Genomic DNA, 17,765 nt, shown 5'->3' on the forward strand with positions numbered 1-17,765 from the left:
TTATTCTTAAAAACAGGTATTAGAAGATTGTCCGATTCTTTCCTTCTTGGGCCAGCCCTATGGGCTCCCGTTGGGAAAAGGTGACTGCGACAACCTTGAAACTGTGAAAGGTGCAAATAGAAGAAAAACTGTGTATCGCACCTTAACAGAGAGCGACATGCTGCCGCTCTTCTTCCCTCTGCTCTGTTTGTCATTGTCAGAAATAATATATGAGAGGACAGGTGGTTAGATGTGATAGTGTAAAAAAATGGTTAATGACAATTCAGAGGGGAGAGATTATGTAAACTTCAGATGAAATTTTAAAATGACTGTAAAAGAAATTGATTTCCTAAAAGGAAAAATTCTAGAAAACATCCATTACATTATAACCCTCTGTTCGTGTTTACTTTTTCTCTACCTTTAGTTCTTGTTTCAGTTGGGAAGCTTTTGGCTGCAAGTAACAGAAAACCCTGATTCAAATAGCTTAAACGATAAGGAGATTTATAATCCCACGTGACAAGAAGTTCAAGTAGGGTAGGCTCCCGCAGCGCCACAAGTCACCAAGGATCCAGGTTCTTCCCATTTCTGCTCTGTTATCTTCAGTGCTGGTTTGGTCCACGGACCCTGATAGCATGATGGCTTACAGCTGTTCCACAGACCCAGCCAGACCAGGTAGCAACCAGAGGGAGAGAGCGAGCACTTGTTTCTGTGTCTCCTTCACAGACTTGAACTCTTTCTCAGAGGTCCGTTCAGCAGACCTCTCCTGATGCCTCCTCAAGTCTTTTTGGTCAGGAATGGGTCGTGTGGCCATTTCCACAATCACTGCCAACAACAGTGAGATTCCTGTCATTGTCTCTGAGTGATGCTCCTTTGGCGTGGAGAGGGTGTTGGCAAGTCTACAACACTGAACGTTACTGTTCTGTGCTTTTTATCCGGGACAGAATCTGTTATTTTCCCCTGCCTTTTAATCCTCATAAGGATTAATATTCTTTATATTTATGCCTGCTATGGATATTGTCTCAGTTAAATTTAAGTACATTTAGAAGGAGCTAAAGCTGGAACTTAAATTTTGGATGCTTCAATTACCCTTAAATTTTATATATAAGTGGTTTTTATATTTTCACATTTGAAATAAAGTAATTTTTATAACCTCAATATTGCATGATTATTCTTTTAATAAAGCCTGTGATTCCTACATTTGGAAGGCTTGTCTTCCTTGCTGCTTTGTTTATTATACCTCCTGCCTTTGTTCGTCCTTTCAGCCTCCCCAACACCAGAACAATTACCTGAAGGAAAAGAGTCCATCGCACAAATACTGTTTCTGAACTCATCACGAAGATTAAATCATGATTGAAGTCGTGTCCTGTTTTCTTTGCCCTGTCCCCTCTGCTACTTCGAGGTCTAAATTCTTCCTTGTGTTATTATAATGATCTCCTAATTAATTGTACATCCTGACTTTTCTTAAAGTTCTTAAATGGCTCCCCATTTCTTATAGGCACATAAAGTCCTAACCTAAACCTGCACCTGCCTCTTTCTTCAGGCTCAACTCTTGTCACTCTCCATGAATCCTAGACTCCAACCACACATGGTTGAGAAGTCTGAACGTACATGCGCTTTCACCTTTTGCTCCTATACGGTTTGTCTAGTTCCTTCTACTCTCTACCTAGACTATTCTAACTCCCCTCTCTAAGTGGCAAATTTTCATGTTTATTAAGATCCAGCTCAAACACCCGTTTCAATACTTCCTCTTTCACTCTCAACACTTTCATCATTTTTCTTTGCTGCCATAGCACATGTTCTGGTTGATCCACCATTTAAATGAATGAATTTATTCACCACCTCCTAGGTGCTATGTTCCTGCATTAGTCAGGATTCTTCAGAAAAACAATACCAATAGGGTGTGTGTGTGTGTGTATTAATATACATATATATATATATAGAGAGAGAGACTTATTTTAAGGAATTGGCTCAAGCAATTATTGAGGCTGGTGAATCCAAAATCTACAGAGTGGGCTGGTTGGCAGGCCGGAGAGCCAGGAAACAGCCTACATCGCGGTTCAAGTCTGAAGGCCATTTGCCATTTGCAGGCAGAATTTCCTCTTGCCCAGGGGAGGTCAGTCTTTTGTTCTATTCAGGCCTTAAATTCACTGGATGAGGCCCACTCACTTTATAAAGGGCAATCTACTTCACTCAAAGTCCACCAATTTAAATGGTAATCTCATCATAAAACACCCTCACAGAAACATCCAGAACAATGTCTGAGCAAACATCTGGGCACCATGGCCTAGCCAAATTCACAGATAAAATTAACCACTTCAGTTCCCGTGGGTAATAAATTTAAAAGGAAACAAAAGGAGTCCCTGCTCAATCCAGAGTAATGTTAAATAAGAATCATAGGAGGCCATTATTTTGGACTCAGCTTCTGCACTAAGCCCCCACTGACCAGGCTAAAAATCAAAATGAAGTCACCCACGCTAAAGGTCCACTTAACCAAACTAAAACTAAGTGGAGAAATCGGGACAGAGAGGTAACAGCCAATTTCCCCAACAGGCCAGTTTCAGTCTTCAATGGGCTTGCTATGAAATTCCTTGTCTTAATCCTTAACCTGAAGTAACGTTGTTAACACATAGTTTCTCTATTGTTCTGTTTCCCTGTCCCCGCCTTACAAGAAAAGTGACTTTGAAGTGACTAAAACGCTTTTTGTTCTTTCTTTCTGCTTTCTTCAGCCCTTTTTCTGTGTATAAGACCAACCGCCTCTTGCGGGACTCATTGGAACATTCATTCTATTTTACAGAATGAAGCGTCGCCCGGTTCCAGAAACACAAAGGCACCTGACATCTTCACATTCGTTGTCATTTTGTCTTTTGACAGCAGGAATTCCTTTTACATTAAACATGCCCCCTCACAGGGTGAGCGACTAGGACAACCCCTATTTCACAAGGACAAACCTGAAAAGGTCCCGGCCACAGCAAAGGACCTTCCAGGCAGGCACGGACCGGCGTCCTGCCGATGCCACTGCGCATGCCCGCCGGCGACGGGACGCCCGAGAATGACGTCAGCCCGGGCGCGTCCCCGCCCTCCTCAGCGCCATGCTGGGCTCGCGGGGCGCCTGGGGTGCGGGGCGCCTGGCGCAGGCGTGGCTGTGGGGCTCCCGCGGCCGCTCCCCTGCCCTGGCGCGCGCGGCCGGGGCGCCCCGCCGTGGGGACCCGCAGCCCCGCGCCCGGCCCGAGCCCCGCGGGCGCCCGCTCGGCCTGTCGGCGGCGGCCGTGGTGAGCTCGGCGCCCCGCCCTCTGCAGCCCTACCTGCGCCTCATGCGGCTGGACAAGCCCATCGGTGAGTGCGGGCGGGCGGGCGGGCAGCCCGGGGTCTGCGGGCCGCGGGCCTCCGGGTCGCCCTGCCCAGCTGTCCGCCGCGGCCGGCCCGGGGGCGACGGAAACGAGAGCCTGAAAGCCGGGGCGTGGCTGCCGGCGCTACGGGTCACCTCGGGACACCGGGTCGGGACGATCTCCGAAGGGACCCGCCGGTTTTCACGCCCGTCTGTCCTGAGCCCCCTAGGTGGGCAAAATAATCACTCCAAAAATTGTTATTGCAATGGTGAATCTAGCGGAACATTCCATTCTCGCAGCCCTGTGTTTTTGCAGGGTCACGGTGAAGCACTCCAGCATTCGTTGGAGCGTTTGATTTTCCTCGTAGTCCTGCAAGGCAGATAATTAAGGGAATTAGGACGCTGGGGAAACTGAGGTCCCTGGTCAGAGCCAGACCAGAAGAACCCAATGTTTCGATGCTGAGTCCCGCTGGCTTCTGCATCGCCCGTAAAGCAAATTTGCAATTCATTTGAACGCCGGCAGGTACAGTGCTTATGGACGGCCTGTCAGCTCACAGTCGCCCCCTAAAGGAGGATTTCCCTGACATTCCTGTTTTAATTAATACCTACCAGCCTCACTCTCTACCCCGTTATCCTCTGTTTTTCTTCATAGAACTCACCACTAATCTTATGCACTTATTGGTTGGTTGACTTCTCTAGTAGTATTGAATGAATTAATAAATTCCTACCACATTGCCTAGCCTTAGAGATAGAAAGAAAGAGCTGTAGAAACTCCCTGCTTTCAAGGAACTTCAATCTAGTTGAGAAAAACAGACTGTTTGGTGAGCCCGGAAAGCATGGGATCAAATATGAGTGGTACGGATGGTAAGTGCTACAGGAAAAAGAAATTACTGCGAATCTCCATTGCTGGAAACAGTTTCAAGAAGGAATTATACTCCAAAGGACAGGTTGATTTTTACAGAGGGAAGAGATCTTGATAGGAGAGAGATTTTTGCAAAGCCCCAAGGGTGGAATGTTAGAACACTAAGAATATGAGCCTGACCTGAAACGCCAAGTGGGTGTAGAAAATGGGAGATGAGGCTGGATAAGAAAAGAACAGAAGAAGGTGGATAATGAGGAGGGAGTGATGGAGGCTGAGCTCCAGCTCATCTAGCTGATGACATTTCCCGTTGCAGTGTGTGGAAATACACTCAAATGCCTGGTTACATTCATTCCACCTTTGCCCATGCAAGCTCCAGATGAAGCCTTGCTTTTAGTATTCTAGGTTTGTACCCTACCTCTTTGGGATCAGAGCACTAAGTCATAATAAAAGTGTAAAAGCATGTTAAATGATAGATACAGCCCTGCCATCACTGGGAGGCTGTGTATGACCCCTTACATTTTGAGGCCAGGTTCAGATCGACAGGCATAAATTTCCAAGCCCAGTTCCAGTCTGGGAACTGACTGTAATTCTGTTCTTGGCGTCTGCGTGATGGAACTGTAGTGTAGGCTTACAGGCGAACATCGGCCACTATTCTCTTTTCCACACTTGGACCTCTGGCTTCCGTCTTAGTGGCCGGACCTCCCACCAGGTAACAGGAGGCTGCAAAGGAGTTTATAAGCAAAGCTCTGGAGGCAGACCTCTTGCATTTGAATCTCCACTCTGCGCTTTTGAGGGACCTCGGTTAAATTACCTTGCCTCTCTGGCATTTTTTTCTCATCCATGAAATGATCGTCCTAATAATATTGACTTTAGAAGGTTGTCATGAAAATTGATCCATGTGTGTTAAGTCTTTAAAACAGTGCCTAGGCCGGGCGTGGTGGCTCACGCCTGTAATCCTAGCACTCTGGGAGGCCGAGGTGGGCGGATCGTTTGAGCTCAGGAGTTCGAGACCAGCCTGAGCAAGAGCGAGACCCCATCTCTACTAAAAATAGAAAGAAATCATATGGACAGCTAAAAATATATATAAAAAAAATAAGCCGGGCATGGTGGTGCATGCCTGTAGTCCCAGCTACTCGGGAGGCTGAGACAGGAGGATCGCTTGAGCTCAGGAGTTTGAGGTTGCTGTGAGCTAGGCTGACGCCACGGCACTCACTCTAGCCTGGGCAACAGAGTCAGACTCTGTCTCAAAAAAAAAAAAAAAAAACAGTGCCTGGCTGGTTAAGTGCTCAAGAAGTACTGTTGCTTTGGAGTAGGGATTGGAAAAAATTGTATTTATAGTAATTATGTAAAGAAAATACCAGCCTGCATGCTTTGGTTCTAAATAAGGTGATATTGCAGGATTTTGCAGAAAACCTATTAGTACCACTGTGTTAGAATGCATTCAACAAACCTTTTTTATTTTGTTTATTTATTTATTTATTTTGAGACAAGTCTTGCTCTGTTGTCTGGGTTAGAGTGCCGTGGCGTCAGCCTAGCTCACAGCAACCTCAAACTTCTGGGCCCCAGCAATCCTCCTGCCTCAGCCTCCTGAGTAGCTAGGCTTGAACCACCATGCCTGGCTAATTTTTTCTATTTTTAGTAGAGACGGGGTCTCGCTCTTACTGAGGCTGGTCTTGAACTCCTAACCTCAAATTATCCTCCCGCCTCGGCCTCCCAGAGAGCTAGGATTACAGCCGTGAGCCACTGCACCCACCCCTCAACAAACATTTTTGAGCCCCCACCATATGCCAGTAATAATAATTAACAGTAGTAGAATTCCAGATTTGATATTTCTTTATTTAAGTTCTTTTTTTTGGGGGGGGGTGGCATAATTGTATGTTCATTGTTCTACTTTGTTGAAGTTACATCTTGTTACTTTCCTAAACCGTTAATAGGTTTCATTGGTTTTAGGCAATACAGCTTTCAAATGGGTCAGCCTACGTTATCTCAGGAAGTTTCGGTAGGTGGCGCTCTTTCCACTAAATTGGCAGTGTAATTTTTTGTTTCATTGCATTTATGGGTGATTACGTTGTCTTAAAGATAATCTGTAATGAGTGAATGACTCTTGGGCTCAACCTGCACAGGCTTTTTGATTTGCCCATCACGCCTCAGCACTTGGTCATTTGATTTCATCTCCCAGAGAGTTCTTTCTCTTTCTACAATAAACATTTCTTTCTTTAACCTAGTCTTTTCTCCTCGCCACCTCTGTATCTTTCTTCACAGCAGAGAGCACAGGGAAAGAAGTGTCGTAGGGAAGACAGAAAAAAAATGTTGCTGGAATCAACAGGGGCAAAAGTATACATCTAAAGCGTTTAGAATACTGCCTGACATTTCGACTCTCAGTAAATGTTAGCTATTGTTGTCAGTGTGGGGCCCATTAAATATGAGTGTGTCCAGGACAACCTGATTCAGGTCTGGACTGGCCATTTCTCAAGGTTTTAGCTTGAGGCCTCTCCTTCCCTTTTTTGTTTGTTTGTTTGTTTGTTTCTCTCCTTGCCTTTTCTGTTGTGTCAATTGAAGCCCCCATTTGGAAAAGCCTCCGAGATTCCTCTCTACCACCTCCTCAGTTAATTTGGATAGTTTCGTTTTTATGCCTTTGTAGGACCCTTTTGTCCTGTTGTTGGACTGATCTTTTACTGGTGCTGAGGTTTAAATCCTTTTGATTTATGCGCTGCATGAAGGCAGAAGCCGGCTGTCTCCTAGTCACCATTGTATTCCAGTTCCTAGCAGAGTCCTGGCACAGAGTATATGCTTCATAAATATTTGTGAATGAATAAAGCTCTAACTTGATGAGGTTTAAACATGATTATAGGGAATTTCGTCGTTTGACCATTTTTGTGCAGGATCCGCTCTTTCTTTAGCCCCCCCATCCCTTTTTTCTTATATCCCTAAATAGGGAAGGAAAGCTCAGAATTTATCTAATAAACACTATATCCAAACACTAGTTTAAAGACTTTCTTTTAGAAGGAGAATATCACAGTTCACTTGTGAAGCCTCTCGTCCATATACTCTATTTGCTTTTAGCTTAATATCATCTAGTTTATAGGTTAAGTACTACAAACTAACCACATTTGTGCAAGTAGCTGCCAAATATGCAGTACAAAATAACAAAACACTAGACCATCTTAGTGTATTGTACTAACAACAGTAAAGGAAATTTTTACTAACTTTTTTGAGTAGGTAATATGTGTCTATAATATAAAATTCAGGGCCAGGGCGAGGTGGCTCACACCGGTAATCTTAGCACCCTGGGAAGCCAAGGCAGGAGGATCGCTTGAGCTCAGGAATTCGAGACCAGCCTGAGCAAAAGCAAGACCTCATCTCTACTAAAAATAGAAAAAATTAGCCAGGGGTGTTGGCACAGGCCTGTAGCCCCAGCTACTGGGGAGGCTGAGGCAGGAGGATCGCTTGAGCCCAGGAGTTTGAGGTTGCTGTGAGCTAGGCTGATGCCACGGCACTAACTCTAGCCCAGGCAACAGAGAGAGACTCTGTCTCAATCAATCAATCAATAATAAATAGTTTCTAATGTGTCCTTCCTGACATGGTGTGGAAGCATTTAACATTCACATATGTTTTTGTTTTATATATAGATATGTGTCTACATACATATACATACATGTGCGTGTATGTTTACTGTTACCATTTTCAAATTCTTTTAGTTGTCCTCCGTAACAGTAGGACCATTCTGTAACCTCATCAGAAATACGTGAGAATATTCAACTCCCTAGGTAGGATGTGTTGTCAGACTTTGGGTTTTGTCAGCCTGAAAGGTGAAAAATGTTATCGCAAGGTGGTTTTAATGTGTGTTTCTCAAACTTGAGTATCTCTTCATATGTGTAAGAGCCGTTTATATTTCTTTGCCTGTTAACTCTTATTATGTGTTTGGTCTAATTTCTAATTGGACTGTTGATCTCTTCTTCATTTTTAGGAGATTTTTACATATTAGGGAGAATAGTCTTCTGTGATATGAGTTGCAAGTTTATTTTCCCAGTTTTGTTACGTGTTTTTTGACTTTGCTTATACTGTTCTTCTTTGAGATGCGGTGTTTAAACGAAGGAAGACAGTTAACTGATTTGAATTTGTACCTTTTTTGTCTTTTGTCTTTTTTTCTCTTCCTCAGGAACCTGGCTACTGTATCTGCCATGCACCTGGAGCATTGGCTTGGCAGCTGAACCGGGCTGTTTTCCGGATGGGTACATGCTGTCCCTCTTTGGCGCTGGAGCTGTTCTGATGCGGGGAGCAGGCTGTACCATTAACGACATGTGGGACCAGGAATACGATAAAAAGGTAGCTTTGTCCTGGAGGGGAATAGAGGAGCTCCTCTCAATTCTACGGAATAAATGGTGGCATCACTTTGGAATGCCACATAAAGCAGTAAGATCATTTCATGCCCAGCACGAGAAGTCCTGGTATCAGCAGAATAGCTGGTGTCGCAAAGTGCATGGTACAGTATTTCCTTTCTCGACACAAGAGTGGCCACAGGGGCAAGGTGTGTATTTCATCTCTACAAAGTGAATTAAAAATTGGACAAACTGAGGGCAAAAGAGTTAAAGGTGAGGAGTGAAAGTGAAAAATCCACCTTGAACCTTTGAGTGTCCAAAAAGATCTGGCATCCCTTTCTTTGAGATGTATTTTAGAGCCCTAACTCTTCTTACATAAATTGCATCTTAATTTAAATGAACCAAGGCAGCCTTATTAGCATTTGCTATAATTATTATTATTATTTTTTTGAGACAGAGTCTTACTCTGTTGCCCAGGCTAGAGTGCAGTGGCATCATCATAGCTCACAGCAACCTCAAACTCCTCAGCTCAAGTGATCCTCCTGCCTCAGCCTCCTGAGTAGCTGGAACTACAGGCACGCGCCACCATGTGTGGCTAATTTTCCTATTTTTTTTGTGGAGACGGGTCTTGCTCTTGCTCAGGCTGATCTCCTGGCCTCAAGTGATCCTCCCACCACGGCCTACCAAAGTGCTAGGATTATAGCCGTGATCCACCATGCCTGGCCTGCTATAATTATTTCTTTAAAAAAACATAGCTTTATTCTTTTTTTTCCCTAGAAAAATAATGCGTGTTGATTCTAAAAAATTCAGATAGTACAGAAATGCAAAGGAAAGAAAGTGCAAGTCATCCTTACCTCGTTCCCCAAGATCCCAGAGAAAACTTCAGTTAATAGTTTGATTCATTGTATTTCTCTGGGTTATTTTTCTGTGCATATTCTAACGCTTGTATATAATTATTTCTTTGTTCCTCAACAGACCATTATTTTCTCAAGGGAAGGGGCCATTTTATTTGCCTTTTATCCTAGCAGCTGTACCATAATTAGTATAAGATCATTAAATGCTTGAGGAAGTAATCAAGGGAACTTTGAATTTAAAAGAAACCCATACTGAATTATATAAAGTGAACAGTCTTGTATAAACTTACATAAAGTGAATAATCAGCCCGGTTTGCCTTTCATATAGTCTGGATTTTCCTTAAGCAAGGCACACCTACACTAATTTTTTACAACAGTGTTCATGTTTACTAATTTAAAATATTAGTAGTTTTTATTTCAGAAAGTATTTATTGAGTGCTTGCTGTGTGAGAGACCCAGCCACAGGTTCTAGGATTGCAGAGGTGAAGGATGCCCTTCCTGACCTCAGCCAGGAATACAGCGCAGCCTCGTGAGAACGGCGTCCTCCAGGAACTCCCTGAAGACCACCGGCCTCAACCCGGGGGAGAGAGTCAGAGAGAACTTGTCAGCAGGGATGACCTTTGAACTCCATCAGAACAGGAGGGCAAAAAAGAGCGGGCTGGAGGGTGAAGGCTGCCCTGGGCGGAGGGCACAGCAGGCAGCGGGTGCGGAGTGTTGACGGAGACGAGCGTGTGTCTGACCACTGCAAGTGCGTGATCTGTGTGCGGCGGGGATGGGGTGCAGTGGAGGGGTGGCAGCAGCCGGAGGCGAGGCCTTGGTGCCAGGAGATGTGCACCTTCCTCATCTGGAGGCTCACACATGCTGGTCCGTTTTTAATTCCACGTACCGTATGAAGGAGGCGTCTGGGGCCATATATGACTTCAGAATAACTTTTGAACATGTTTAGAGTGGTTCATCATTTAAAAATAAATTGCAGCCGGGCGAGGTGGCTCACGCCTGTAATCCTAGCACTCTGGGAGGCCGAGGCGGAAGGATCGCTCGAGGTCAGGAGTTCGAGACCAGCCTGAGCAAGAGTGAGACCCCCGTCTCTACTAAAAATAGAACAAAATTATACGGACAGCTAAATATATATATATATAGCAAAAAATTACCCGGGCATGGTGACCCATGCCTGTAGTCCCAGCTGCTCGGGAGGCTGAGGCAGGAGGATCGCTTGAGCTCAGGAGTCTGAGGTTGCTGTGAGCTAGGCTGACGCCACGGCACTCTAGCCCGGGCAACAGACCAAGACTCTGTCTCAAAAAATAAATAAATAAATAAATAAAAATAAAATAAATTGCTTTCTCACAGTTCACAGTCTTTACTCACAGTTACTGACAAGCTGCTTTATTATTCAGTGAAGCATGCTAGAAATCCGGTCAGCAAACTTTTTCTGTAGAAGACCAAGTAGTAAATATTTGAGGCTTTCTCTATGGAAATTGAGCATAACACTTGCCAAGCTGAGCAGCTAAATAGCTAGATAAGGAAGTCATTTGTTGTGCTTGTTTGAAGATGGCGTTGGCAGAAAGGGGAGTGAGCAATGGGAATTTTTAGTTCTTTTCAAAGCTATTTTAAATGTGGAGTTTTGATTCTTGGCAGTACTTCAAATGTTTTTTTTTTGTTGTTGTTGAGACAGAGTCTCACTTTGTTGCCCAGGCTAGAGTGAGTGCCGTGGCGTCAGCTTAGCTCACAGCAACCTCAGACTCCTCGGCTTAAGCGATCCTACTGCCTCAGCCTCCCGAGTAGCTGGGACTACAGGCATGCGCCACTATGCCCGGCTAATTTTTTCTATATAGATTTTTAGTTGTCCATATAATGTCTTTCTATTTTTAGTAGAGACGGGGTCTCGCTCAGGCTGGTCTCGAACTCCTGACCTTGAGCAATCCACCCGCCTCAGCCTCCCAGAGTGCTAGGATTACAGGCGTGAGCCACCGCGCCCGGCCTCAAATGTTGATTTCACTCTTTGTTCATCTCTGTGCCTTAGTGCCGACCCTGGGCCAGTCTCATGATTAAATGTTTAAATAAATGAGCAATTGCATGAGGCTAAGGTATCTATTTTTATGTGTTCAGGTTACAAGAACAGCAAATCGCCCACTAGCTGCTGGAAACATTTCAACGTTTCAGTCCTTTGTTTTTCTTGGCGGACAGCTGACCCTGGCACTGGGTGTTCTGCTGTGTCTGAATTACTACAGGTATGTTACATGTGTTTTCCATAATCACGTATCAAATCTCTCTTTTAAAATTTTCTAGAAAAGATAGGAATAAAATAAAACTGAAATATCTTTACCACAAAGTTTATTGGCTGCCAATCAAGCACCTGTAAGTTAGCAGGTATAAATACCTTCACAGCACATTGTAAAATCTGCTTCAAAAATGCTTTCAGCCAGAGGAGTTGAGAGATCAGCATTTAATTTATTCCGAGCCATGTTCAGTATTTGCACTGCATGTTCCCTAAGGGGCACCAGGCACTTTCATAGGTTTTCTAAGTGTGTGCGTGGATGTGTGTGTATACCCACGTGTATACGTATAATTTTATTTATGCTGACAGTATCTCTGAAGTAGATGGAAGCAGAAGTGATTATACTCGTTTTGCAAAAGGTAACTGTATCTTTCCCAGGGTCATGTTACTAATCAATGACAGAAGAACAAAATAGGAAGACTCATTCTTGTATCTTTTTTTTTTTTTTTTTGAGACAGAGTCTCGCTCTGTTGCCCGGGCTAGAATGCCGTCGCGTCAGCCTCGCTCACAGCAACCTCAGACTCCTGGGCTCAAGCGATCCTCCTGCCTCAGCCTCCCGAGTAGCTACAGCTACTGGCATGTGCCACCATGCCCGGCTAATTTTTACTATTTTTAGTAGAGACGGGGGTCTCACTCTTGCTCAGGCTGGTCTCGAACCCCTGAGCTCAAGCGATCCTCCCACCTCAGCCTCCTAGTCATTCTTGTATCTTTTCAATAGAGACAGTACTGAATTGTTCATCAGAAGGCTGCTTACAAAGTGCTTCAATTAGGGGGGAAAAAAAGACAAAGGGAAGGGGGGTGTCAGCAAATACGTATTACGTTAGAGAGACTAGACCTAGTTGCACGCCGTGTCCTTACAGCATCAGTAACACGAAAACACCTTGGAAGGGCGGGTAGTGTTAGGTGAAACTTGAGAGACCTAAGAACTTCTTATTCTATCACATTTTCATAGGTGCTTCCCTTTTCTGGAGAGGTAACACCCTGTCATACATATGAAGAGAGATGTCTTGACTCTAATTCTCAGGATGTCTGAGTTTCCTCAACGTTTGCAAATGGAGTCCAGAGAGGCAATAGTATAGGTGGTCAATACGTTGGACTCTGGAATCAGGCTGCCTTAGGTTGGAATCTGGGCTGTCCTCCCGACGAGCGATGTCACAGTTGGCAGATCACTTAATCTCTTTGTGCTTCAGTTTCCTCATCTGCAAAACAGAAGGAGAGTAGAACTACCCGTCTCTTAGGGGAGTTGTGAAGATTATATGAGTGAACAGATGTAAAGCACTTAGAATAGTGCCTAAGACATGAAAGTACTGTATGTGTTAACTGTTTTTTGTTTGTTTTGTCACATTTAAAATATTCTAATCATCCCTTATAATAGGGAAAGTCAAAGTGTAGGAAGAGAATTTACATAACAAAATACATGATTAAAGATAAAAACATTTTCCAATTAGTATCACTAATGTTGTCTTAAAGTGTTTAGTGATTTCTAAGAGATAGTGACACTAATCTTTTTATGGTTTTTCCTGTTTTCAGTATAGCTCTGGGAGCAGCATCCTTACTTCTTGTCGTCACCTACCCACTCATGAAAAGAATTACATACTGGCCTCAGTTAGCCCTGGGTGAGCTTGAAACAACTATGAGTATTTCCTCTGATGCTCTCAGACCGTACTTGTATAGATAGGCAGGTAGATAGGCAGAATAGGCAGAGATGAAATGTCGAATCAGTCATGAAATTTTCCAAAGCAAGAACAGACTTTCGTATTTTAAAGAAGGGCAGTCAGTCACTTTTATCAGCTAAGAAATCTTACATATTTATTAAGATTGTCATTATGATCACTATCATTTTCTGAAATACTTTTTTAACAGTCTAGGTATGTCATGAAAAAGTGTTTGATGTAGGTGCCCTGAAGAAGGTAGGGACTGGGATAGGAAGCGCTCTGTGGCAGGAGGACAAAGGTTAAAAGCGCGTGTGACAGCTTAGCTGCCGTTCCGTATGGCCTCCCAGGCGGAAGGTAGGCCATCTCCTCGGGTCTCCCTGGCACGCTAATGCGGCACCTACTCATTTCAGCTGCACTGATGCGACAAGAATATATTAAGCCTCTCCCACGTCTCCCCATTAGTGAGCTGCAGATGACTAAAAGATAAGGTGTTCTGTGTTTATGGCCCAGCATCTGTCACGGGGCCTGGCACCACACTGGTGTTCAGGACGTATTTGCTGGTGAAAAGAGAGGTAGGTAGGAAAGTCACCATAAAAAATATCTACTCCCATACTTTTCTATTCCTAGAATATTCTAGAATATTCTTAGAACAATTCTAGTTTCTTTGAACCATTTCTCCAGTAAATAAAAGAATCAAAAGATACTTAAAGAAATAGATGTGAGCCTGATCTGTGGTAAAGTTGTGATGGAATATTTGTTTTTTTCTGAGATCCTCTCTTTGAATATTCTCTTTATTATTAACAAAATAAAGCAGAAAATTATTAACATGTTGTCAGTGGATCTGGGAATCTTGGTAAAAGGAGCGTGAGCATTTCCTACATACAAGGTAATATTAAGAAACTAGTGTATTTACTGCAAACATTTATTGAACCCCTCCTTTGGGCCAGGAATTGCACCAGGACTAGGAAGGTGAATAAAAACACCTTTGGCATCTTTAAGGAGATGGCAGATAAACAGGCCTTCGCAGTCCATGTGGCCTGCCTGGGCGCTGTGGGACCACAGGGACAGGCACTTAGTCAGTCGAGGAGGAGACATTTAGAGTGGACGTAGACAATGTAGGAGGGGGCAAAGGGTTCCTGAGAAAAGACACTTGGGACACACTGAGTTCAAGGGGCCTGAGGAGCTTGCAGGTGGGGGTGGCAGCAGACAGTTGTCTGGGCTGAAGCTCGGGCACGTGACCAGGCCTGCAGTGGAGATGCAGGAGTTGTCAGCCTGGAGGTGTTTGCTCACAGTCCTGGGAGAGGACGGGCTTGCAGGATACATGAGCATTGGGCACGCCTGTCTCTGCAGCTTACGGGGCGGGTGGAGTGGAGATGGAAGAACACAGGTTTTTGAGCGAGAAAGGTGCAAGTTCAGACTCCAGAACCCACTATTTATTGGCTGTACAAGGCCCCAGGCTAGGCAGGGTAAATGTTCTCGTCAAACCTCCTGTTTACTTCATTGGGGGATATTCTTTCTATTAGCTATGCTAATTTAATTGTTAATTATCCTCTCTGAGCGTGTTTCCTCTTTTGTAAATAGAGCTAGTAATGACACAGAGGGTTGAGAGGGTTTAACGAAGGCACCTACAGAAAACAGAGCCCAGGGCCTGGGAAGCACCTCAGGCTGATGCCCTCTCCTTGCAAGTCTAAAGTACATTCCCTTTTCCCCGTTTTGTCTCGTGCTGATTGCAGGGCTGACGTTTAACTGGGGAGCGTTGCTTGGCTGGGCTGCTGTCAGGGGTTCCTGTGATCCGGCTGTTTGCCTGCCACTTTATTTCTCTGGAGTCATGTGGACACTAATATATGATACTATTTATGCCCATCAGGTAAAGAAATGATATCCTATTGTTGACTTTGGTTTAGTTGTGTTGTTTTGAGACAGGGTCTCATGGTATGTGAATTAAATCTCGAAAAACAGACAACTGTTATTCCTTTCTGTTATTAGGACAAAAGAGATGACGCTCTGATTGGCATAAAGTCCACGGCTCTGCTGTTCCGTGACAACACCAAGCCGTGGCTCAGTGGCTTCGGCGTGGCCATGCTGGGGGCGCTGGGCCTGGTGGGAGCGAACAGCGGCCAGACCGCTCCCTACTACGCCGCTCTGCTCGTCGTGGGCACCCATCTGGCTCGCCAGGTTTGACTGTTTTCTGATTTGTCCCTCGTGTGTCCTTGGCCGAAACTACAATTCTTTTTTTTTTTTTTTTTAAATGCCCTCTGTGTTTACCAGGCCAGAAACTTCTTAAAACAAACTACTTCACCTGTGCAACTTCAAACCACCCCCTTCACTGCTCCAGCTTGTCATATGAAAAAGCTAGCGGTGTTATTTTAGAGAAATAATATTAAGGATTTTCCCCTTTGATTTTTCTCTCTGATTCATGTCTGGAAAAATGTCTGAAACTTGTGGGTTGAGTTGAATTATTCTAAAAACAAACTGCTAAACTTTTTTATATATATATATATATATGTGGGTTTTTACTGATGGTTATTAGCAAACTGATCATCCGTAAGTTTGGGCTCCACTGGCATAGAGACCAGGTCAGAGAAGACCTGAAATGCTAAACATGTCAACGTTCTGCCTAGACAGCAGGAAACTGTCACCTCAGGATATTCCCCCAGCACCACGTCCCCTCCCCCCCTCAAGCTCATATTGAGAATCTACATGATTGACTTGTAAAGTGAACCAGCTAAATCTAGTTTTAATTAAATCAGTTGCTAGTAAGTGAACTGTACTTTTGTATCAATGTTACTGTTATTTTCATCAAACAGAATCAAAAAGATGTTAGGGAACCAGTATTTAGATGATCTGTCCTATACAGATTATTGCAAATTATTTATCAGCATAAGCAAGAGTTGTGTAACACAGTATGAAGGAAATTAAAATCTGATCTCTAGGGCCTGGTCCAGTGGCTCCTACCTGTAATCCCAGCACTTTGGGAAGCCGATCTAGGAGGATCGCTGGCGCCCAGGAGTCCAAGACCAGCCTGGGCAACATAGTGAGACCCTGTCTTTACAAAAAATTAAAAAATTAGCCAGGCATGGTGGTGCACATCTGTAGTCCCAGCTACTTGGGAGGCTGAAGCAGAAGGATCCCTTGAGCCCAGGAGTTCGAGGCTGCAGTGAGCTATCCTTGTGCCACTGTACCCCAGCCTGGGTGACAGAGCAAGACCCTGTCTCTAAAAATAAAAGAAAAAAAAATTGATGTCTGTAAAGTAAACCCATATGCTATATCCCCCTCATTGTTTTCCTCACTGTGAAAGCTAAAAGATAAGAATTGGTGGTTCTCTGGGATATCACCACTTTCCTCTTCAGAATTTCTCAGAATCCCCTTTTGGTCGTAACTCAACTCCAGGAGGGTCGTCTTCCTCAGTTGACTGTCTGGTCTGGATAATGGATATATAGTAATATTTAAGCATCCGAATATTAGCAGAGGGAGGAGGTAAAAACTATGAGGACGATCACACATACAAGAGATATTTGGAAACCACTTTATATTTTAAATTACATTTCTGGTCCTCTGTTTAGTTCTTGACACAGTGTCTGAAGGTGAACGCATCCCTGTAGTATTTCCCCTCTGTGTTGACGCGTGTGCGTGTGCCCCGAGTCCGGGCTGGGTACTGATCCCGCGCCGTGTTCCTCTCCGCAGATCTACACGCTCGACATCCACACACCTGAGGATTGTTGGGATAAATTCGCCTCCAACCGAACAATAGGACTAATACTTTTTTTAGGGATTGTGCTCGGGAATTTGTGGAAAGAAAAGAAGACGGACACCACAAAGAAAAACACGGAGAGTAGTGTAGAAAATTAGTGAATGAAGTTTATCTAGGAATTATTAAAACAAATTTTTACAAAGAAGAACCCAAAGGTGAAGATTTAGAACATTTTTGCCTGGATTTTAATTCAGCTATTTGCCAGCAGAATTCTTCCCCTGTCACTGAAACCAGGGGCTCTTCAGGATCTGAGATGACCTGGAATGTTTGAGTTGACACATCCTTCCATCCGTTATAATTGTCATCTGAGGTTACGGGGATTGTGTGAGTTTGGCACTTTAGAAAAACGCGACGTGTATCTCATCTAAATGAATGTCTCTCTAGGAAATTGGACTCTTTTTTTTTTTTTTTTTAGGGAAAAATAAAAGCTGCTATGGAAGGTAGGGGCTCATTGTTCTTTATTATAACTTATGCTCACTGCCGAAAACTGTAATTCAGGAAACTTCTGTTTTTTTATGTTTTAGGCAAATAAAAATTTGTACCTCTGTTCTTACCAACCCTAGTAGTCTGTGCCCAGGGCAGTCGAGAGGAGTGTTGCCCGGCGCTTACGAAAGTTGAAATGACCATATCGCCTCAGGAAATTGGTCCAGTGGGGGGGCCCTTGCCCTAGTCTCCAGCTTCAGAGTCACTGTGAGTTTGTGAATAGAAAACATGCGAAAGAACGTTCTAAACTGTGGACGATCAT

The 17,765-nt window shown here is 44.1% G+C and overlaps 1 protein-coding gene across 1 annotated transcript; it reads left to right on the top strand.

Annotated features, from left to right (window-relative positions):
- Positions 1 to 3,028: 3,028 nt before the first annotated feature.
- COQ2 (coenzyme Q2, polyprenyltransferase) lies at positions 3,029 to 17,423 on the top strand. Its single transcript, XM_069485558.1, is given in 8 exon segments — positions 3,029 to 3,049; positions 3,051 to 3,312; positions 8,326 to 8,492; positions 11,446 to 11,567; positions 13,145 to 13,230; positions 15,003 to 15,136; positions 15,256 to 15,444; positions 16,954 to 17,423. Coding segments are annotated over 8 exon segments (1,146 nt in total). The 3' UTR covers positions 17,119 to 17,423.
- The last annotated feature ends 342 nt before the right edge of the window (positions 17,424 to 17,765 follow it).

This window comes from Eulemur rufifrons, chromosome 13 (assembly GCF_041146395.1).
Source record: "Eulemur rufifrons isolate Redbay chromosome 13, OSU_ERuf_1, whole genome shotgun sequence".
NCBI lineage: Eukaryota > Metazoa > Chordata > Mammalia > Primates > Lemuridae > Eulemur > Eulemur rufifrons.